General features: G+C 44.7%; 1 protein-coding gene across 2 annotated transcripts; it reads right to left on the bottom strand.

Moving 5' to 3' along the window:
- Positions 1-1,136: 1,136 nt before the first annotated feature.
- Positions 1,137-22,879, bottom strand: TRAF1 (TNF receptor associated factor 1). Of its 2 annotated transcripts, none has more exons than XM_032130895.1 (11): positions 22,668-22,879; positions 12,483-12,703; positions 11,659-11,743; positions 9,757-9,855; positions 8,706-8,867; positions 6,555-6,617; positions 5,899-5,964; positions 5,234-5,674; positions 4,579-4,756; positions 3,868-4,016; positions 1,137-2,773 (listed from the first exon to the last, which is right to left on the bottom strand). In XM_032130895.1, exons 2-11 carry the CDS (start codon positions 12,689-12,691, stop codon positions 2,558-2,560), a joined length of 1,668 nt encoding a protein of 555 aa, XP_031986786.1. In that variant the 5' UTR covers positions 12,692-12,703; positions 22,668-22,879; the 3' UTR covers positions 1,137-2,557. The 2 variants fall into 2 exon arrangements, with proteins under 2 accessions (XP_031986786.1, XP_031986785.1); XM_032130894.1 differs by lacking the exon at positions 22,668-22,879 and adding an exon at positions 14,105-14,482.
- Positions 22,880-23,010: the final 131 nt, after the last annotated feature.

Here is a 23,010-nt window from a genome sequence, read left to right as displayed (position 1 = left end):
GCAGCCGGTTCAATAGGACACATCCCTGACAGTAGAAGTAGCTCCCACAAGTTGCTAATTCCCCCTCTCATCCCTCTGTTCTGAGGGTCTCGACCACCTCTTCACCGAAGCCAGCTGACTGACCAACACAACCAGTTTAAGCCACTGTGTGCAAGGCTTGAGTTCTTTCCCTGTCCTGAACAAGGGCTTATAAGCCTAAAATTTGCCCCTTTTCTCAGCTTCATTCGTCCATTCTAAAAAAAATCATTATTTTTTCCCTCCAAACCTTGTCCTTGATTATTTCAGACCATCGTAGCTGCAGGAGCATCTTGACTCTTTGCCAGCCTGGCCATTAAACACAGAGCAAATGCTGCTGATCTAACTCGCTGAAATTCTCTGTGACTTTTCTGCATCGTTTGATTTGATCCAGGAAAAAAAAATCAAAACCAAAAATCACACAGAAATGAATTGCTGGATCAGAGAGCTCCTGATATCGCCCCGATTCCAGCTCCTTTAAGTGTCAGCCACTTCCTTATCAAGACGCCTTTGCGGCTGGAGGTCTTGGAGATGAGAACCAGGAGCCCGTTCCAGGAAGAGCCGGGCTGGCAGCGGAGCCCCGCGCCTGGAAAGCGGCTCCGTGCATTCCTCACGGTCCCGCTCCGGCTCCGGCCGTGCTCCTGGAGCCCTTTCCAAGGATGGAAATGCCCTCGGAAAGGAGCCTTGGGTCCGAGGGGTGGCTGCCATCACAACCAGAGCAGATCAATCTGACATTTGGCTGCTTTCTGCCGGCTGTCCCTCTGAAAGGAGGAGCACCGGGCAGCGGAGTTCGTGTCTATTTGTTTATTTAGCATGGATTTCATCCATATCCGTCTTTTTTTTTTTTTTCAAACTGATCTCTCTCTTTGGGCTCTGTTGAAGAGCCTGTAAGTGCTCTCCCAGCTGGGCGGGTTTGAGGGAAATGGACACAGAGATGTTCTGGGCATTTCTGCAGCTCCTGAGCACAGCTCCGAAGGGACCTTCCTTTCCCCAGCAAGAAGGAAAGAAAAAAGCAAGGAAGGAAAGTGCAGCACAGCTCAGCTGTTTCTATAACAAATCCTCATCATCACATCTCCAGGTTGCCCAGTTCCCTATCTGGCAGCGAAAATAGCACCCAAACCTTTCTTAAGTTAGTGAGCTTTATTTAGGAAATAAATAAAATCGTAAGAAAATATGAATGATTTTAATAAATACAGCACTTGTCATAGTGATACAGCCAGGAAAAGCATAATATATTTAGGTAAATTATTCCAGTGTCGTGACAGGGGCTGGCACATAGCTGGAAAAAATCACTTTCTGTCCCTGGAAGAACATTTGAAAGATAGAATAGAGGAAAAGACACACAGATGTGATGGCAAAGAATATCCAGTTCCTTCCCAACAATCTTTGATAGATATTTGTTTATGGGGTGGGTGGTTTTGAAATTTGATGCTTTATCACAACTAATTATTTTAAAAGCTGTTGCCAAGATAGAAGTGAGAGATTTTGCACACATGCAGACGGTCCCAAGCTTGTCTCAGTTATTAAAAAAATTATTCATTCTTTACCTCCATTAGAAAACCCAAAAAGAACAAAACCATTTCCAGCAGTTAATTCTATTTTAGCGTGCAAAGAAACTTAAACATCAGAGCACACAAAAGGAATTAAGCAAAAAAGAAATCAATAATTTCTAATAAGTCACCTGCCTTGAAGGTTCAGGAAGTGACTGACATTAAAACCAAACTCTGACCCCACCTGGAGCAGAGCTCTGGCCTTCCCAGAGCTCTGTATCCACAGTGGGAAAGCCCCAGGGCTCCTTTGGAAATCCAAGAGGTGATTCCCCCAAGGCACAGTGTAATCTGGTCCTTGTCTGCTGATGCAACACAACATCTCCTTACAGAGCACTGAAAGAGGGGTCTGAAATAAACAGCAAGAAATAAATCCCCTGGGGAAGGGACTGCAGCCACCAGCGCTGGCCATGCTCTTGGCTTCCAAGGTCATGGGGAAGCACAGAGACACCTGATCTGAGCCTCAGGGGAAGGAATCTGTCCCTGCTCCCACTGGGGAACAGCCAAAATCCCCCCCTGCAGCTGCCAGCCAGCGAGGGCTGACAGGAGCTCCCTCCCTCCCGGCCGGGAAAGGGAGCTGCACACCCTGCAGGGCTGCCCGAGGATGGGACTGCTCAGCCTCACCCCACAAACCTGTCCATCCCAGGGAAGGGAATCCAGCCACACTCCCTGCCAGGCACCCCGGCAGCACCACAGCCACAGCAGGGCCAGCTGGGAGGAAGAACAGCCCCTTCTCCACGAGTGTGGGGTGGGGGTGACTGAGACTGACACCTAAACCATGAGAATTGCCTGGTTTGCTGAAACAATCCCATTCCAGCAGCTGCTGCACGGGGGCAGCTCCAGGTGATGGCAGTGGGTGCAGGGGATGCAGGCTCAGGCTCTGCGCATTTTGTGTACACAAAAACTAACACAAGCTCTCAAACTGATGGCTTTTTTCTCGTAATCTGTTGACATTCAGCAGGTGACTTCTGCGTACAAGCGTATTTCAGGATTTGCTAATTTGTTTCTATGATGCATTTAAGGAAAAGCGTGTCCTCTTTTACGTAGGCGTGCTTGGGGGACTGCAGTTTGGACAAGGGGAGGAACATGGGGCAGCCACTGGCCACATTCATGTCGTTCACTGGCCTCTGGAACGATGCAGAAGTCAGGTCCGGGCGAAAGGCATCAATTATGTGTTCCCTGTTATTTTGGTCAAGCAACATAAATGTCACCTGAAAAACAGAATGCGGCAATGAGGAGTTACTGGAGTGAAAAACAAACCAAGCAGGGACAGAAGTGCTGCAAAAGCAGCTGGATGCTCCACTGATAATTGAATGCAAACTGTAACGAATGTTTCCAACCTGCAAGGTCAGTTCATGTGAACTCCCAGATGAAGTTTTTAAAACTTTGCTACCCATAAAACAAAATTAAATTAAATCAAGTAAGGAATTATTCCTTGGTAGAGAACTGCACAGTCCAAAGGCTTTTTTCCTCTCTCTCTCTCCTGACAACTTAAACAGCCCCTGGGTTTGGTTCCAGTCATTACATTTATTCTGTTATTGTGGTTTGGAATCAGAACAAACAGCTCAGCTGCCCGTGCACAAATATGTGAAAGACACAACCTAAATATCAGTATAGAATCTCCCCACCTCGTTACCCCCTTTATTAACTCACTGTTCTTTAGTTTGAAACACGAAAGGTCTGTGATAATCTTTTAATACAGTGAGGATTGGGAACTTTGATTTCTATTTTCTTGGCTGCTAACTCATAGCAAAGCTATTTACAGGAAAGGCTTACAGAATTATTACCCCACAAAGGCAAGTGCCAGAGCAGAGATCAGGCCCTGCCATGGTTTGTCTGCTTTTCTAACCACTGTTGCCATTATCAGACCACACTTAGGGGAAAAAATAAGATCAGGATTACATCGGATATCTGTGGCACCTTTGTAAGTGGAACTCTCACCTCACCCTTCTGACGTCTTCAGGCAGCAAATCATAATTGCCTCCTAAACTGATATTATCTATGTTTAGCAAGAGCCAGGAGAAAATGTGTCTGTGGCTTTAGCCCAGGTGGACACAGGCTGGAGTATTGCAAACACCACGTTCCGGTGTCTGAAAATCCTACCTGGCAAAGCTTGGAGTATCAGCAGGAGCAGCTTTCCCTGCAAGGGACTCCAGAGACAAATTACTGGCCAGGATGGCAGGATGGCTCCTCACCTTTGGAAAGGGATGTGGGAAAGCACTCAACTTCCACTAAATTCCAGAGAAAAAGTCACCTTGTGTTGACCTCTGGCTGGGATCAGCTATAGAAAGGTTTCCCTTCTCACCTTGTGCCTGAAAGGCCACGGGAGCAAAGCGTCGTAGTCTCCTTTCATGACAACGAAGAACAGGGACATGTGGGTTCCTTTCCCTGTCCCATCCCCGTTCAGGTACACCCTCAGACACACCTTGTAGCCATACTTTGCAGTGTAGAAAGCTGAAAATCAGAACTCTTCGTTAGTAAACCTTTTTTGGGGGAAAAAAAAGACATAATGAGTGTTCTGGCATATGGGAAAAGGTAACGTGTGACGTGGTTTGCTCTCGCAGAGAGGACAGACAAATCAGTACTCCCTGGAGATTATAAGCAATGAAAATCCAGTGGTTGGAATTCTTTTAGTGCCTCAAACCTTGGTGACAGTTACCTGCTATTAGCCACACAAGCACATTTTACCTAATCCAATTATTTCCCACATGGGAAAGAGCTGCAGCCGGAGCCACATGGTGCCAGCAGGCACCGAGGTGAGGATTAGGAGGGATGGATCCACTGCAAGCAGCTGTGGTGGAGGGCAAAGTGCAGCATGACAGCCTAAACTAAAGCACAGCCCTCTGGAAAAGCACATCCCAGTCCCCTGATCTTTGCATAAACAGCATCTTGGTTTAAGGAGCTGTTTTAAAGATCCTCCTGCTGGGACGAGCAGAAAGAAGCAGAGTTCTGGAGAAATGGGGGGGATTCTGAAGGACTGGGGTTTGTGAACACACACCTCCATCTTGTGCTTTACCTGGGGAATACAAACCGACTGTCCTGCCAGTCACAGAGTCCTGGAGCTTCCTGCCAACGTCTGTTATTTTCCAGAGGAAGATCCCGTCGTAGGAGGCTTGCTCGGAGAACAGCAGGCTCTTGTGCAGGCTGCTCAGGCCCGCGTCCTTCTGCGTCAGGCACCGGTGCAACTCTGCAATCTAGGGAAAAAAAACAGCCCTCAGTCAGCCCCCTGCTCCAGGCTGTGCTGCAGGGGTGGCTGAATCCTTCTGGAGTCCTCATGTTCTGGAAGCTCTGCTTTGATTTCTTTCCAAGTGACAGCTATGTGTCAAAACATACATGGAGATGTTGTTTGGGCCTCCAGGCAAAGTGCTGCTTTGTAAGAGGATCAGGCAATTAAACAGCTCTTTTGCTTGCTCACAGTCTGATCGTGGCAAATTCTGAACACTCAAAACCCTCAGGAATATCTCACTACCTAAACGTGGATTTAGAGAACAAATTTTAGAGAACCCTGTTTGAAAATGCATCAAACAACAAAAGGGTCCTTGAGATGTGTCCAGAACTTAACACTTCACAGCTCAAACTCCCCGTCCTGATCCCTACCCCACCTCTCCCTGACGTGTGTCAGTGTTTGTTGTCTATAGAACAAGCACCCAGACAATCCTTGCTGTATTTACCTTCAGCTCAAGGCCCCGTATTATGTTCTGGTCCAGTTCGCTCTGTCTCCGGAAGGCCAGGATTTCCAAATTAGAGCTCTCCACCTCCTTATTGAGCACTGCCACAATGTTCTCAAACACATGCAGCTTATTTTCTAGCTCAGAAATCACTTTCTCCCTCACGAGTTGGTGCAGGACAGACTCATCTTCAGGAACAGAAGATCCAGGGAAACAGTCCACCTCTGGATCCCCACTGATTTCCAGCCCTGCTGGGATCTGCAGGTCAGAGATGCTTTTTCCTGCACTCTTCACTGGGTTCAGCTCTGACTGCGGGGTGAAGCCCGGTGCAGCTTTGGCAGCAGAGCACAAGGTTCCCTTCAGCTGCCTCATGTGCTGCAGCAGGAGCAGCATGTGGGCCCCCACTGCGGATTTCTCGTGCTCCTTTACCTTCTCTTTGCTTCCCTGGAAGGAGACAACACCGTCAATGCACCCTCTATGAGCACCACAGCTGGCCTGGGGCCAAACCCAGCAATCCTGCAGCTCCTTGGGAGATGGAAAAACTGCAAGGTGCAGGAGCAGCTCCATCATCTGGCACCAGAAGTGCTGATTCTGTTTTCAGAGACACTACCCTGAAGGGAATGTCCAAACCAGGGTGGAACATTCCTGAAAGGACCTGTTTCACTCACCCTAAATGTGCAGCCAATTTCAGAGAAACGACATCCATCCTTGTTGGTTGAGGATGTAGAGTGGCTCTGCCAAAAAAAAAATGCAGAGGAAATAATCAAATACTAATTGCAAGGAATTCTTTTATTTCCCTACAAACAGCTAAGCCACAAACCCAGCAGCTATAAATCAGATGAATCCAAGTCAAGGTATTTCCACAGCTTCTGGTGCCCAACCAGCTTTAAAAATTGATGGTAAATCAATTAAGAGTGTGGTTGATTGCAAGTCTCTTGCACACAGCCTGGCAGTGAGGTGTCCATCTAACAGACCCCATAATGACAGAACAGAATTGAATGAACCACAGGGATCACCTGGTAACAACTTCTCATAAATCAGATGCTTTAAATACACTGCTATACAGCACACTCCTCTTGTGCTCACATGGCTCTCACTCAGTGTATAAGAGGAAACAAATATTTGCCCATTTTACAAGACTAACTGAGAAGATAATTTAGTGAAGGTAATTGTGGGGGCAGGGAAGGGAAGGCAGTCAGCAGAGCTTTGCTGGGATGTAAAGAGCACCCAGATGCAACTGCTGGATCTGAAGATGTTCTCAGGTGTTCATTTAATCTAAATGAAATAAATAAAGCTGCATTGCACTCACTCCTCTTTCACCCACCTTCTCCTTTGAAGCTGTTTCTGTTTGCACAGGTTTTTGTTCCTTGCCTTCACACAAATGCTCCTGTCATTAAAACAAGAAGGAAAAAAATCAGTATTTAATTATTGACCTGCAAGGTGACCCTGGGATATTGGATACAAGATTGGCAATGTCCAGGTCTTGCCAGGTTCAAACCAGAGTTATGTGAACACACACAAAATGTACACTCACATACCTGCAGTGACAAGCAGGGGGTTACAGAACAGGAAGCAACAATGACCAGCAGAACAGGAAATTCAAATATATACACAGATATATATATGAATATAAACAGGTTACAGCACAGGAAACTCCAATATAAATTCTAATACAAATATAATTCAAATATAAACTCCTCTTGCATTGACTTCATACAGTTTGCTCAATGTGCAGCCCCTTCTTGCATCCTGCTTATGAACAATTTGGAGGCTGGAATCCAAATTTTCCATCATGATGTGCTAATGCAAAATGCATCACCACTTACAGGAGGCTTCCTGCCATTTCTGGCTCCAAGAAAGGTAAAGTGATCCCCCTGCCATTGGTCGCTGCATCTGTAATATCTGTATTTAACACAGCAACTGTCAGCTTTCCATTCACACTCCTCGGAGGGGGTGGCTTTAATCTTCATAAACTCCTTTGCATATCACTTCTGAGGTTTCCCTTTCGATTCTCAGAAATGCAGCCACGGGGTTTTCTCACTCTCTAACTAATTTTTAAACACTCTTTGTCTTGCCATTGAACAAATTATGCCTTTATCTTATTTATTTCGACTCTTTTACTCCTTCAGATCACCAATTCCTTGAGGGGGAGAGAGACTGGAGAGGAGTTTATTTAAAATAGAGAAATGTAAAAAATCAAAGGACCTGTAACTGAATGAATAAGAGGAACAGAGCAGGAGCAGAGCCCAAAATTTACTCCCAGAGGGTTGTGGACACATGGAATACCCACAAATAATCAAAATTCTGAAGTCGGTACAAATTTATAAAAGCAGATCATGTAACCAGAATTCTACAAATACTAAAGGAGAGAGAGAAAAAGCCACACCTCAAGGCCAACCCCCTCTCAGTTGCCAAGGTTTCCCAACCAAAATATGAATTAGGTGGCAGCTAAGTGGGATGAGTGGGAGGAAAACAGCTCTGAAGCCGCTGGAGCTGCGGTGTCAGAGACCCCTGAGCAGAGAAGGGTGCTCAGGGAACGCACCCAGCTCAGGTTTCCTCCTCCAGCCCGAGCCTGCACTCACGGAAGGCTGAGAGGGATTCAGTGTTGCCACCTTCTGGTATTTACAGTTTTGGGAAACACTGGATTTAGCACTGGGAAGATGTGCCTGGGTCCAGATTCTCCTCTCTCTGTAGGTTAGTAAAGGATGAAGAGCACAGGCAAAAGCTTCCCAAGGAGTAGATTTTAACAGAGCACCTGATTCTTACCCCAGGAGGAGTCTTAATTCCTTACAAATCTCTCAGCTCAGTATTTGGAAAGGCATCAATTTGTGACACTTTGGACATGCAGAGCTACCCACTACTACTTACATCTCTGAAATTCACATGTGGGTCTTTAATCACTCTGCCCAACTCCAAGGCTGGCAATTATTCCCTTGAAATCATTTAGAGGGAACAATATTCATTGTTTTGAGCAAAAACCATTAAAATATACAAAGCAAATATGTTTGAATAGTCACTGAGATATCAGTGGCAGATTCAGAGTATGATCTTCCTGGTCTATGGACACTGCTGATAATTTGGAGATTTATACTTCGTCAGATCTAACAGATTCTGACAGAATCCTGCCTTACATGTTCGTGGGTGGTTTTAGTTTGAATAAACTTCAGTCACTTTCAAGATCCCTTCCCTGCCTGTCTGTGCTTTTCTGCTTCTCTCTTACCTCATACTGGGACAAGTTTTGAGCCAGGAGCTGAAACCGGGGCTGCCCAAGCCCTGGGGGAGCACATGGGTACTCTGTCACATCACCAGCAGATTATCACAACCATTTTTCCCTCCAACACATGTGTGGAAAAATGATCAAACTCAGGAATATTAAATATTCCCCAAGTGCAATGAAATCAGGATGGAAAAATGGCATCAGCAATTATTTAAATCATTAATATAAAGACTTTATGTGAGAGAGAGATGTTCTTACCTGGTATTCAGAGCTGGCCAAGCTGCACTGGCACTGCTGACACACTGTCACATTATTGACACATCCATTTTCCAAGTGATCTGCCAGCTTCCTCCTCATCACCACATGTCCACAGCCAGTGTGACAAGGGATCAAAGCATATTCACATAAACTCTGATGCTCCTGGAAGTAAAAAGTTATAAAGCAACATGTAAAGTGCTGATTCACATTTATCTATAAATAGTCTCTGTTCTGGCAGCTCTGATCTGCATTTCTTCTGAGCTTGGGTAAAGTCCCACTGCTCAAAGTTACTGAGATTACTGGTGAAAAATTCACCAACTTTACTGGGGCTTTTTTTGCTAATTATTAATTTTTAAAAATCCCAAAACCAAAACCAAACAACTTTTGGTAAATTCAAACACAAGGCCTCCCATAAACAGGCTCTTAGGGCTTTTGTTTAAAAACAACATGATCGTGGTCCCAGCTTTCTCCCTTGTATTCACTATTCACATTTGCATGGCAGATTCACAAACTGTGCTCATTTAAATATTTTACCTGGAGCATTTCAGATCAGTCTGAAAAGAATGATGAATACAAGCAATACATTGACACAGGAGGGAATTATTTCTCCTATAAAACATGCTAAGGACATTGCCTGAACAGTGTCCTGCAGACTGAAGTACTCTGCCCTGTCACAACCTGCTTGTAGCAGCCTTGCATTTAAGTAATAAGGAAACCCCTGGAAGAAATATCAAGTTGATGTAAATTTGTGCAATGTGAATTTCATTCAGGATGTTCTGGATTTGGCCAAAGCCCTACTAAAGTTAATCACAGAACCACAGAATGAGTTGGGTTGGAAGATCATCCAGTTCCACCCCCCTGCCACGGGCAGGGAACCTTCCATGGATTAATGGCACATTTTTAGATACTGTGCTGGAATAAACCACAGTACTGACACTGATTCTAATTAATTGTATTAATTTGTGTCTCCTGATATCCTGGTTTCATTGCCTCTCTGTCCCCATTCCAGTAAAAGTGCATATTAATCTGAATAAACTCTCTTTAAACATACTTCAAAATCTTTCATGATGCCAGACCAGCTGCATCCAAGGGTCACACAGTGGACTCTGAGTTCAGAAATCTCTTTATTAATGGCAGCATCACCAAAAGCCTGGAAAGAAAACAAAGTGAGGAAAAAACCACTGGTGAGAAAATACTCCAGCATGCATTCTTGGAATGGGACTAGGGTGACAGAAATCCACATCTTGATAAATCCTTTATTTAAAAAAAAAATACTGTACTGCACAAGACTCAGTGACAGGGCAAGTTAATCCCAGTGTAGTAGAAGCCCAAATAATTATTAAATCATTTATTTCTTAGCATTCAAAAATAATCTATCTGACTTGACATTAATTTATTGAAAATAAGCCCAGCCAACTACAGCTCTTATTTTACATTTCTTTTCACAGGAGCTGAAATATTTCACATGCAGTGAATGTGCTGACAGGACCCTGACTATGGGGTCCCTTAATGAATGCATTTCATTATCGGGGTCATTAACACCTCCTAAACGTGCTGCAGAGAGGACTTGAGGACTGCTCAGATCGGGGCTGTTTCCATTTTAGCAGACACTGTGTGCTAAAAAAATATGAACCAGATGGGAGAGGGGTTTGTTCTTTGCACTACGTCAATTTTTATGTTATTTAAAGGTGAGGAATTGTACAATTGTTATGTAACTTATGAAATACTGCACACTTCAATATTACACCTTGCACTAAAAGAGGTACCCTGGCATAAGAAGAAGCCCTGCCACAGTTAAAGGCATTTTTTTGGATACTCCGGAGGTAAGTACAGTGCAGAGAAATGCAGATTTCACATGGAATAACACAGAGCAAGGACTGGGAGGGGAAAGTTTTACAAACAGAGGGAGGAAAGTATTTATAAATGATGCCCACATTTCAAAGTTCCTGAAGATGCACCCAGCATTTGTTGGAAATGATGTACACAGGCAGATCCTCCTCCCTTCCTGGTGCCTGGCTTCATCTGGACACCCAGCAGGCAAAGGAAGGTGCCAGGCAGCCCAGAGTGGGGTCTGTTTACAACCACCCACCCACAGACTGTGCAGAAATTCCCAGCACACTCAAGGAGAATCCCACAGCAGAGAAATCCCAAACTGACAGTCAAAGCAGAAGTTCATAAGGGTTCAGCTGCACCTATTTGTGTATGAAATCTGTTACTGGGAAATTCATTGCAGAACTGAGGATTTTTTTTTCCTGGGATATTACCAAGTTCAGCATTAACAGCAGATCCATTATTTTGCTGCTTCCTAAACTCCTAAACTTCTATGCCACTCTCAGCTGCCTATTTGTTTTCATTTTTTCCTAAAAAATTTAGACAAATTGTGTGTCTGTTGATATCCCTGCATGTAGTCAGAGAGGAGAGAAAAGCACAAGCTGGGACTGGGCATTATGGCCCAGTTTGTGTTTGGGATATAGAACAGCACAGCAATTTGCCTGGAAAATCACACAAGAAGAGATCTGCACCATTAAATTACAGATGAAACATTTGCCAGGGCATAGATTGTATCAATTATTATGTTCAGCTTCAGGTTTGAAGGGTACAAGAAACCATGAGGTTGGAAAATCCATTAAAATACTTCCTAAGGATAATAAGTAACAGCTAAGACATATTATTACAAGTAGGAAAGCACCAGTTACTTCGAGACAATAAAAAGTAATCATATGGGAGAGTTTGGGATTTTACAGTGCAGAACCTGGGTTTGGAAAGTCCTGAGGCTGCCATTACACTTTTTTAAATCAAAAACTCTGGGAAATCCAAGTTATTAAAGCCTAAGTTAAAATGTGTAACGATCAGCTGCTATTGCCTTTGATATTATTCCCTTCTGAACTCCAGTCCAATGATGACTACAGAAAATGGTTAATAATAAATTAATGACCTGTGAACTACAGCTTACCCTTTCTTCTGCCAATAGGCTTTCCTCACTTAAAGTGTTGGGATCTTCCTCTTTACATTTCTGGCAAATTGCATTTTTATTGTTTCTGGCAAAAAGAAAGAAGAATTAAATAACAATCCATTGGTGCACTGCAGTTTAGGAGGTATTTTATAGGCACTGACACAAACCCATGGAAATTGTAATTTCCACTCAGAATCCATAGTCTTTGTTCATGAAAAGGTCAGTTCTTGAACACACTGATGTCAAAGAGGCTTTGCTCTTCTGTTTTTCAAGACCAGGACTCTGCCCATTAATCTTACCTGTATTTCACTAAAATAAGGGCAGCCTGGACCATAAATAGGAATAAAGATGGAAAGCTATTTATCTCATGAATGATGCAAAAACTCCAAGTAGGAAAGATAATGTGAAAACTAAAGTCTTCTAAAGCACAGAAAATGCCCATTTTGTTCAGACAGACATAGATATATATGACATTATGTTCATTAAAATCCTATAGCATCCCTTATCAAAAGACCGTAAAGTGCCATGGAAGGACTAAGTCAGCCTTGGACCAGTTCTTCAAGGTTAAATCAGAATTATTATGTCACAGACAGAAAAACTCTGTCAGGCCCCATAATCCACCCCACAGATTTCCATGGTGGAAACAAGGAGGAGGCAGAGAGTATCCTGCAGTCCAGCATGGAAAATCCTGCCATCCAGGAAAGTGACAGCGGGCCAGGGAGCCACAGAGCCATCCCTGAGCTCAGAGGCACAACCCAGCTCTCGGGAATGCTGCAGCCACTGCCGTGGCCTTGGCAGTGACCCTGGGCCAGCCCAGGACGTACCTTACGATCCAGGTGAGGCAGGCAGAGCAGTACCTGTGCCCACACAGCGTCTGCAGGGCTTTCTTCAGGATGTTGTTGCAGTTGCTGCACAGGTACTTCTGACCAGGCACATCCTCACAAATGTTGGTGGGGTATCCGAAAGGAAACTCGTTTTCATCAGGAGAAGAGCCGGGGGTGTCCTGCAGGCTCCTGGGGGTGTTCTCGGCCATCTGAAGTGAGCCCTGTCCGAGAGAAGGAAAAAACCAGGTGCTCAAACACGGCACACAGTTGTTTTGATGTGAGAGGATGTATCAAAGTCCTCCAGCAGCCTCAAACCCGAGCAGTGACAGTGCTGTGTTTAGCTGGGTCTGCAGTGACAGGCGCGACCAAATGTCACAGTGGGTTTTGACCTGGTACCAGCAGGAAATTACAGCTTTAAAATTTCCCTCCAACACTGCACAAAAATAGACAACGTCCTAAAAAGGGGTATTGTGGTTTTCTTTCTTTTAAGAGTTTTTAGCTTGTAGAAAGATGAGCTACAATCCCGTCAGTCCCCATCACACAGAATTGTTTCTGTAGAGTAAATCCCCAACGCCATGCAATTCTCAGCAGCCAAAATTCGTGATTTCACTTCACAGACACAGAAACTGAGCAGCTGGCATGTTGACAGTGACTTTCCTGAAGCCATAAAACTTGTGGTGAAATAACAAAGGAAATACCAAGTCCGCAAGCCCTTAATGCTGTGCTCTTACCAGGCGTACCTGGAGCCACACACGCCATATTCACTTTGGTTTGGTAAATAAGAGCTGTGCAGTGGGATATTTTTGGAAATGCAGCCAAAACTGATTCTGGTGTCTCTTGGAAAGTTCAAGGAAGGTTTTCACCCAGGGAACTGCTGCAGTTTGATCATAATAATGCCTGTATAAATCTTTTTTTTCCCCATAACAGTACTGACACCCCACAACCTGTCACAGTATTACCGATAGTCACGCTGACTAAGAAATCTGAAAATGAATGAATCAAGGCTGCCTTGGGCAGGCCGGGCTGGCGGTGTGACTGCCGTGAGGTGGACATGGCACACCCTGGGGTTGTCCCTGGGTCTCGGAACAAACAGCGTTTGCCATGGCCTGCTTTAGCCAATTCCCATGGTCCCTGCAGGCATCTGAGCGGGAGCTCGGCAGCGGCCGCAGGGGCTGCACAACCTGCCAGAGCCCTAAATTAAACCCGGTAACACAATCGTAATGGAAGCGGACCGGGGCTGTGGTGGCTGGGTGCCCGGGGGGACGGGGCAGACGAGCCCCCGCCGCTCCCCCGCCCGCGGCCGCGCTGGCCCAGCCCCGGCTCCTCCGCACCGGCACCGCCCGCGCCCCGCAGCCCCGGGCACGGAGCGCTCCGGCCGCCCCGGCTCGGGGCTTCCTCCGCCCATCCCGGCTCGGCGGGGCGGAGAGCGGCCGGGACCCCCGGGCAGCCCCCGCTGCCCTCCGGGCGCTCCCGGGGCGCGGTTCGGGCACCGGGCCCGTGTGTCCGGGGCCGCGGGCGGTTCTCCGCAGCGGGAGGCTGCGGCGGGGCCCGCTCCCCTCCGTCCCTCCGTCCGTCCCTGCCGCTCCCCTCCATCCGTCCCTGCATCCCTGCCTCTCCCGTACCTGAGCCCGGCGGCCCCGGGCGGGCGCTCACCGCGGGTACCGGAGCTGCGGCCGGGCGGCTCGGCTGGATTTCGGCGATGCTGCCTCGCTCCGGCCGGGAGGAGCGGGGAGCCCGAACCGCGCCCCGGGGCCGGCGGGAGCGGGGCTTCCCCTGCTCGCGGGACCGGCGCTGTCCCGGGCCGCGGGCACGGGGAATTGACTGAGGAAAGGCCCCGCGGAGCAAATTCCCCCGGGCCGGCTGAAATGCAGAATCTGGTGGCTGGTTCCTGAAAGCGGAGTGATGCGGGTCTGCCATGGTGGCCGGGGACTCAGACAGAAAGTCCTGCCTGCCCGGAGCGCGGGCACAGCGCCAAGTTCCCCCTGGGCGCTCGGGGCAGCCCCTGCCCCAAATCCGGGACGGGAGCCCTGAGTCCCTCTGGAGCCTCCGGGAAGCCTCGCCGGGGAAGCCCCGCTGTGCCTCAGCCGCCAACGCAGCTCGGGGGTAGCACAGCGGGGTGACACAAGAGTTCAGTAATGTCTGCAAAGCCTTCTTAGAGTGCAGAAAAGATTCTACAAAGCGAAGTTTCATATTCAGCAGAAGGTCCTCTTTGCCCCTGACACAGCTCACTTTGCTGCCACCCTACCTAGTTCTGACAGAGGATTCAGTCAGAAAAAGAGTCATACATGCAAATCTGTTCACTCTTCCTTGTGGGGAATATCCCTGAGGGTGAGGCCCTGCTCAGAATTAAGAATAAAAGCAGAGGTGTTTCTCTAGGTGCTTCACTGGCTCGTTAATTGCTGCACTGACAAGAGCCACCAGCTGCAGGTACCTGTGGGTGTGTGGAGGCTGCTGAGGGATTTATTGTACAGCAGCGTTTGCCTCCAGTCTGGCACCTTCCCGTGCTGGGTGTGCACAGACATCCATGACAGACATCCATGACAGACATCCATGACAGACAGACATGACAGACAGACATGACAGACACCTCAGTTCCACTTCCCTCCTCTCTCTGCTGATCTACAGCATATCTGTAGCTGCTGATCTGATGTAGATCCAGATGTAGATCTGTAGTTCAGACTCATCAGGGCTGGGTATTAACTCAAGGCTATGAGGAAGCTGTGATACAGCCCCAGTTAGGCCTTGGCCTGAAACATTTGCTCTCACTTGGGTTGTTAAAACTCATTGTAAGTTAATTTGGCCCAGGCAGTTTCTGCCAGGATGTGAGTTAGTTTCTGAAAGAGATTTTAAAAGATTTCTGGATGTGGTTTTTTGAACTTTGAGTATATAAAGAGGTGTAAGATGTTAACTTTAGAATGATCAGTGTTACACCACAGGGTCAGGTTTAGGGATGAAGTGGCAGCTCTATCTCTTCCCCGTGCCCTTAACTCACTCCTCTTTTGCTTTGAGACTTCTTGAAAGCTTCAGTGATTCTACTACACCTCTGTCTCCAAAGGTGCTGAATTACACAAAGAAACTAAAGATAAGGTTTTGGTACTTTCCAAACTCGAGAGATTTCCTGTGGTAAATTTCCCCCATATGAGATCAGTTAACTGAAAACAGGATGTGGCTCAGGGAGAGATTAAAATTTGAAGCTTAACTTTATTGTAGAGCCATTCCACCAGTGCTCAGCATTGCAGGGCACTGTGTTACTATTTAAGGGGAATGACTGTTTTATATCCTAGGGAAAAAGTGCATAAGAGAATATATTAACATATTTAATATTACCTTTTAAAAGTAAGCCAAGGTCTTGGATTTTTAATGCAACAGATTTCATAGGACACTTAAAATGGAATTTAGGCTCAGATGCTCTGGGTTTTAAAGGCTGTAGTCAAAATGAGAACTGCATTTCAGAGAGATGTTTAAGATAGGGATGTCTCATTCTATGGAAACTTAATTTTCAATTAGTATAAATTAGCTGGAAATGTGCACTTGTTCCAGGAAAACCTGAAAAATGGGTAGAAGGCAGGAAGGAAAATTTGCTAGTAAAAGCAAATCCAGTGCCCATGAGATTCAGTACTTCTAGGAACTGGAGTTGTGTGCTTCAAGTCAGGATTCCTGCCTATCCAGAGCTCTGATATGAAGGAGTTCTGTAACTTCCACATTATTACTTATTTTCTGAATGGAGCAGAGTGTCTGCAAGATTTCATTAATTCAAGATTAAAGAAAGAAGAATCATTAAATTTGATATATTGTTATCCTCACTGAACTTGACAGCTTTGCCACAATTCAATCTCTCCTCTCTAATAAAATCTTTTTACATGTTTCAGTTTTATCTGTCTCTGCCTACTACCAGTTGTAGCTCTGCTTCGTTACAGTGATACCCTGAGGACCAGCCCAGCTCTCATTACAAGAGAAGGAAAGTTTCCCACTAAGTTTCATAAGAGCTGGACTGTAATCCTCAAAGAGACATCAGGAATCAATTTTATCTTCTTTATCCCTGCTCGGCCTCAAGATTTTTCCCAGATCATGTTGTCTGTAAGATAATATTGTCCTAGGAATTTTTTCCTCCAAAGAATAGATGCTCTGGAGCACTTCTTCAGCATTGGACAGGAGAAAAGCACCCAGAAATAGACACTATATATACGTATATGTATGTATATATGTATATCTGTGTGCCTTATTTCAGTCACTAAAGCAGTTTCCACAAGCCAAGGAATCACCCTGAAGAGGAGAGAGAAAATGAAAGTGTTTCTCTCTGTCAGTGGCCTTGATGGTTTTCTACAAGCAGGAGTATTTCAGAGTAAATCATTGAGAGATTTCTGAGCCTGCCTCTGACTTTAGGCCACCACACAGATCTTCGTTACATTAAGAGGCTTCCTGGTGGAATCGTGCCTCAGCCACTGTCCCCCCACACCAGGACAAACGTGGGGTGCCATGTGTGGGCCCAGCATGGACCAGTTTGTGCCAGTTTCCCCAGCTGAAGCTCAGCTCTCCGCTGCAGCCCGGCCACATGAAGGGTTTTGCTGTACTTGTGGTTGTGCTTCTGTTTCTCTTAAAGTACACAGAGCCTGAGCTAAACTGGAAAATTCTGAGCTGCTTATTTCCATTCTTAATGCTTTGGAGAGAACTCTGGGAATGGGAGCTGTGCCCACAGGGAAGCCTGCCAAAACACTCTTCCAAAGCTCTGGATGTGACATGAAAAAACAAGTTCAGATTCAGTATCTTTTGACTCTAAACCAGCTGGGAAAATGTGGATATTCCATTGATTGACTGGGACTAATTAGTGGAAACAGAAAAAGGAAACATCAGATTTATTTAATGTCTTCATTAATTCTCATAAATGACAAGAACTGAGGGAGAGTGAAGGTTATGGTAAATCTCCTTTAACCCTTTCAGAAGTTGCTCATTTTGCTAATAACAGTAAAAAAATAAAGACGTTTAGAAGATGTTTTCCACATGACAGAAGCAGAAAGAGACTGACTCTGCACTAACTTGCATCTCTCTTCCACTGACACCACAATTCCTTTTGCTATTGCAGAATGACTAATAGCATCAGGCTCAGCTTTCCAATAGTATTTTTTCAACGTGATTCATAATCCTGAGTAATTTCCACACCACCACTGACATGTCTATTTGTACCTGTATTTTACAGGCAACACACCCAGGTAACACAGAAGTTCCAAGTGTTATCTGAGGTTTCACAAGAGGAAAACAAAATTCTCTTTACAGATATTGTAAAGAGAAAACAAAGCCCTCACCAAAACACTGCCGCAATAAGAAGGAAAACTCAGAGTGTTCACAAACCAAGATGTTTTTAAGGAGGACTCTCAAGGAGAAAGGAAAATAAATTTTGAGCATAGCAGGAGCCTGAATGAAAAAGTAAAGTTGGAAGTGGGGAAAGCAGGTGTAAAGAGTAACAGGTCTATTCTGAGCAGGGGAAACAGGTAAATGTTTAAACTCCTGAATAAAAAGAGCCCCCTCCTGAGGCCAAACCTCTTGGCAGCTGTGCCAGTGATGGGACTCCAAAAGCCCAAAATCCCAGACATGTTCCCAGCAGCGTCCTTGGACTCCAGCCAAGGAAACAAAACTTGTAGCTCCACATCCAACATCTGAATCATAAACTGGGTGTTGAAACCCCAAAGCCAGTGAAGGAGGCACACAGGGAATGCTCCCATCTGTCCAGGGTCAGGAGCAATGGAAGCCTGGAAGAAACCAAAGCACAGCCTGGCTTTGGAGGGCAGCAGTCCGGAACTGTGGCGAGGTTTCACAAGCAAAGCCTGGGTTTCCCTGGGGCAAGATACGGACTGGAAGGAAATCCAGCATTTCCTAAATCTGGTTCTCTAAAGCCATATTTAACAGTTTTTCTTATCATGAATATCTTCAAAGCCCAGTGACTCTCCTGGGAAGTGTTTCTGGGCTGGGACTAATCCCAGGTGAGAGCTGGGCATGGGGATTGGCAGGATCAGCACGGACACGGGACAGGGAATACACAGCAGCTCATGTAGGTTTAGATACATCCCCCCAGTTTCTGCTATAAATCCATGGAATCCTGCTAAATTATGTTACAGATTAATTTGATCCCTCATGGTTCCATAGGAAGCTTTTGATCCTACCTTGTTTTTGAGATTCCTGACCTTGAAGCTTAGAAAAAAGCCACCCTTTAATAGATTGGTGACTCCAAACTTTTGGAATTACACTACTGCTGGAAATGAATGCCCATTTCTACCTCCCTGTCAGAGCCTGGGGATGAATATTCTCTAGGACCTTCCAGAAGAAGGTTTTAATGGAAAATTTGATGATTTAGGCAGTGAAAATGACATTTTTATGGCATATTGCTTTTTATAAATAATGAAGGAAACCTGGCTAATCAGACCCTGGCAGAGACAGACAACTCAGCCATGCAGTAGAGGAATGACTTCAGTCACAGCTGCCATTTAGGCCCAATCTGTCACCAACACCTCAGTTTATGTCTAAAGATTGCAAATCACCTTTCAGCAGGTACAAACTGGCACAGTGCAACGTGAATCTCCTCGAGTGGGGATGTGTGAGGTGTTCCTGACATATTTCCTCTTTGGAAAGCAATTTTCCCATTGGCTTTTTGCGCTGCAATTGAAGAAATCCTGTCTCTGCAGCTCTAGATATCAAGTATAGCTCCTTCAAAATGATTGCAACAACACTGATTTGTTCTAGCTGAGGATGTGCTCCTCATGGTACAAACTGCAGGGAACACAGAACAGCCAGTGGAAAGAATTCGCTGTGGAGGCTCCTCTTGTAAAGCCAAATTAGACAATTCAAGTCCATGTCAGGGCTCCTTGGAAGCAGCCTCAGAGCACTAAACCCAGCTCTGAACCTCTGTGTGCTCTGGAGTCCTTTAAACTGGCACCAGTGGGGCTGCTGTCGTTAAGAGAAAATAGATTTTCCACTGTAAAGCCCAATTTTGGGGGTTTAATATCTCAGCTGATTTAAAGTGCATCAAATATAACTTTTTGTTTACTTTGCTTGTAAAAGAAATTGCCTTTTTAGTTGTCAAGTAGCAAATAAACAAAGGAACTATAGTCTGAGCCACAGCACCTTAGGAATAATCTGCATTTCGTGACTTCTGGCTAGGAATGTGGGTAAATATAACTATTTTATAAATAAGCCCCTGTGTATAACAAATATTTCCTGGGATAGAAAAGAAAGGGTTGAATAGAGCAAGATTTACTCAGGATTTCTCTGCTATTGTTTTCTACACTTGAATGTTCTTTTTTATGAGAGTTGTGGTGTTTAATTCAGTTTAGTATTTTCCAGGAAATCGGTTGCTGCTTAAACATGTATCCAAATTCCAAGTTCATTCAGAACTTGAAAAGCAAAATTTAACACAAGGACTGGAATTTTGTAATGATCCAGCAACTGGCAAAACCAAACTCTTAGTTCCCAGGAGAATGAAAGAGCCAAACCCAGATATTTCTCCTAATTAGAGATGAAAACATTATTAAATATCCTAAAAATTGAAAGCATATGTAACTCCTATAAGGTGGGTGTTTTACTGGAAAATAACTGACAGCCATGCCAAATTTCTGTGTGTTCTGATGTAAGAATTCAGCAGGAGATTAAGAACACATTTTGCTGGGAGACATGTCTAAACATTACCATTTACATAGACTGAAAATAAGCCTCTGTAGGTAGGGGTCAAGTGAGACAACCCACCGTGGATGAACACCAAACTGGCAGCTCTCAGACAGCAATTTTTTAAATTACAGAATAATCTTCACTCAACATCAAAACAGGATTTCCTTACTGTGTGTTGTTCACTCATCTCTTGCACACCCCTTCTCTAAATGGATCTACAGCCCCCTGCCAGCTGATTCCACAACTCTTTGCTTGTGGAAATGGGTGTTTGAGATTATTTATTAAAGGAGTTTTGAACTTGAAAGGAATCTTACTAAGGATTTTATTCAAGGATTTTGTATTGCTCTAGCTCTTTACTCAGAAGAGAGTCTGTCCCTACACTGAACATCCTCACTTCTGTGCAAAGATAAAAAAGAATTTTGGTGTCATATTTTGGCTTTGCATTGCCCACATGAACTGAACAAACTCACTGTGATGAAGTGAATATTTCTCCCCTTCCAGATAATTTCAGATGAGAGTGCAGCATCATAACCAAATAAAAATTATGTGGTAACTTGGACTTGCACCCTCCTAGCTCATGGGAGCATTCTTCTCTTCCACCTGGTATTTAATACATGTGCTCAGGTCAGCCAAGAAAGAACTATGACAGTCACTATGGAGGTATTAAAAAGTAATAACATTAACCTGCAACAGGGATTTACCATTCTTCTTCTAAAATTGCTGGGTATTCCTAATTCCAAAGCATTTTTGACAGAGCACTTGCCTGAGTAAGGCTACCTAGGGCTTGTGGCATGTCCCAAAAGATTATACACACAAAATCACTTCTTCCCTGCTTGGGAAACAATGGCCAGAGAAAGGCACCCTTTGGCTCTCTGCCCAAATTAGTCACAGCTCTTTGGCACAGCCCAGCAGCTTTCAGCCCAGACCAAAGTGTGAGTTTCATGTGTCACTGTGCATAACAGGGTGGAATTTGGGCTATTCAAGTCACTTACCAGCTTGGGTCATTGAGATTAATTTCTGGTTGCAATGAAAAGAGAAACTAGTTCATTTTGTGATGCTTAGCTATCTAAAAACCAGTAAAATAGAAAAGTAAATGTACAGAAATAGATATTTTTAAAAGAACTAAAGGATAACATAACATTAACCTTTAGACTTGTTATAATCCCTGGAATTCAACCAACTCGGGCCTGCCAAGAGTATCCAGGGAGAATCACATTCGAATGGCATGTGATGAGTTTTCTTATTCAAAGGGAAATATATGAAAAAGGAATAAAAGTATAATGCCCAAACTTATTTAATTGCCCTCAGTGGGTCCTGCTTTCAGAGATAATCTGTGCAGGCAAGGTCAGTCATCCGTATTCTTGGAAAAGTGAGGATCAACGTGGGCTGCAGCACTCAGCTCTCTGGGCCGCTTCATTACCATGGAGGCAGAGCAGTCACCTCACACCAGAGGCTGCCTGGCCTTTGGGAACACTGCAGGAGTGGGGCAGGGAAATGCAAGTTTTTCTGGAAGCAGTACAGCTATTGGCTGGGGATTCAAAGGCTGGAACATTTGGAGACTTGCACATCGCACACATAAACAAGCGAGGAACAGAAAAACACTGTGTACAATTCAGAGGGAAAAGCACTGCTCTGATGTCCAGAATCCACAGCAAGCTTGGAAGTACAGAATGTATTCTGAAATAATTTCCATTTCATAATACAGATGAGTCATCTAAGCAGTGATTATTCCAAGTATTTCCATGTTTGCTGGGATTAATCCTGGGAGCTCTTTAGTGCCTCAGAACTCTCCGACCACGAGGCACTGAGGTTAGCGTGGCACTGAGTTCTAAAATCACTCCCATGTCATCTTCTCTTGTCCTGCTAACGAGGCCCTATGGAAATCTGCCAACATAACCTGCATGTGGAAGCAGATGAAGACACAGATACACCTTTCCCCCACATGGTTTTGCTGTGAAACTCAAGCCATGGCATGTGGGGAAGGTAAATCTTCCTGACACTGGTGTCTGTACACCCCTCCATCCTACACATGGCTAAATATCTGTACAAATGTTCCCATTTAAATACATGTATTTCAAATATTTTACTGATCTCAGTGATATATTGGATGGTTAATTCTAGGCAGAAACAGAGACACAACAAATAAGATTAAAGAATTTTTTTAAACTAGTGTCTGCAATTTGATACTTAAGAGCAGCATTTTTATGTGTTATTTTTAAATCAGGTTTCTGGTCCTTAGGACCCTTTTTGTAGTCTGGCTCACTGAAAATCGATAGAACTTAAATGTCACAAGTCACCTGTGAAAACAAGACATGCTCCTTGTCATTTAAAGAGATAATTAGGTCTCACAATACACAGTCACCAGTTCAGAAGCAGAAATGTTTACAGGTGGCCTGTCTAGACAACCTCACTGAGCATTTCCCTGTACTTCTCCCTGCAATTTTAATTTATATCCAGTTATTACTAGACACAGTGTGAGCTTCTTGTGCTTCTTAGAAAGTTTGGAGCATTAAAAAAAAGTCAAATACTCACTGAGCCAAAATTAAAAGTTGCATCATCTCTGACTATCTTCTTTCCACATCTTAAATGTTCTGGATCAAGATATTCCTAAGAGAGAGGGAAAACAGTAATTTTAAAGTTCTTGGACGTGCTGCTTTTGGGCAACTCTTCAATATAAATAAAAATGTGTGCAACTGTACTTTGTATCAAAAGCTCTCCTCAGTTTTACTGGGAACCAAGTTGATTTGTGCCAGGAGCTGTGAGCAGGAAAATTGGCCCTTCATCTTCCACTTTCCTGGAGGCAAGGCAAGGTTTTTAACTGTCAAATTCAGTCATCAAATGCAAAGTAACATTTGTTTTAATCCACCTAAGTTAC

This window comes from Corvus moneduloides, chromosome 21 (assembly GCF_009650955.1).
Source record: "Corvus moneduloides isolate bCorMon1 chromosome 21, bCorMon1.pri, whole genome shotgun sequence".
NCBI lineage: Eukaryota > Metazoa > Chordata > Aves > Passeriformes > Corvidae > Corvus > Corvus moneduloides.
This window is presented reverse-complemented; position numbering and strand designations above follow the sequence as displayed.

Excerpts from the sequence above, each read along its gene's own strand:
- TRAF1 (XM_032130895.1), bottom strand. The coding sequence starts at position 12,691 with ATGGCCGAGAACACCCCCAGGAGCCTGCAGGACACCCCCGGCTCTTCT. Across the intron at positions 8,868-9,756 it reads GCATCATGAAAGATTTTGAA|GAGCATCAGAGTTTATGTGA; the intron begins GTATGTTTAAAG and ends TTTTACTTCCAG. Across the intron at positions 4,017-4,578 it reads AGTCGGTTTGTATTCCCCAG|CTTTCTACACTGCAAAGTAT; the intron begins GTAAAGCACAAG and ends TCTGATTTTCAG.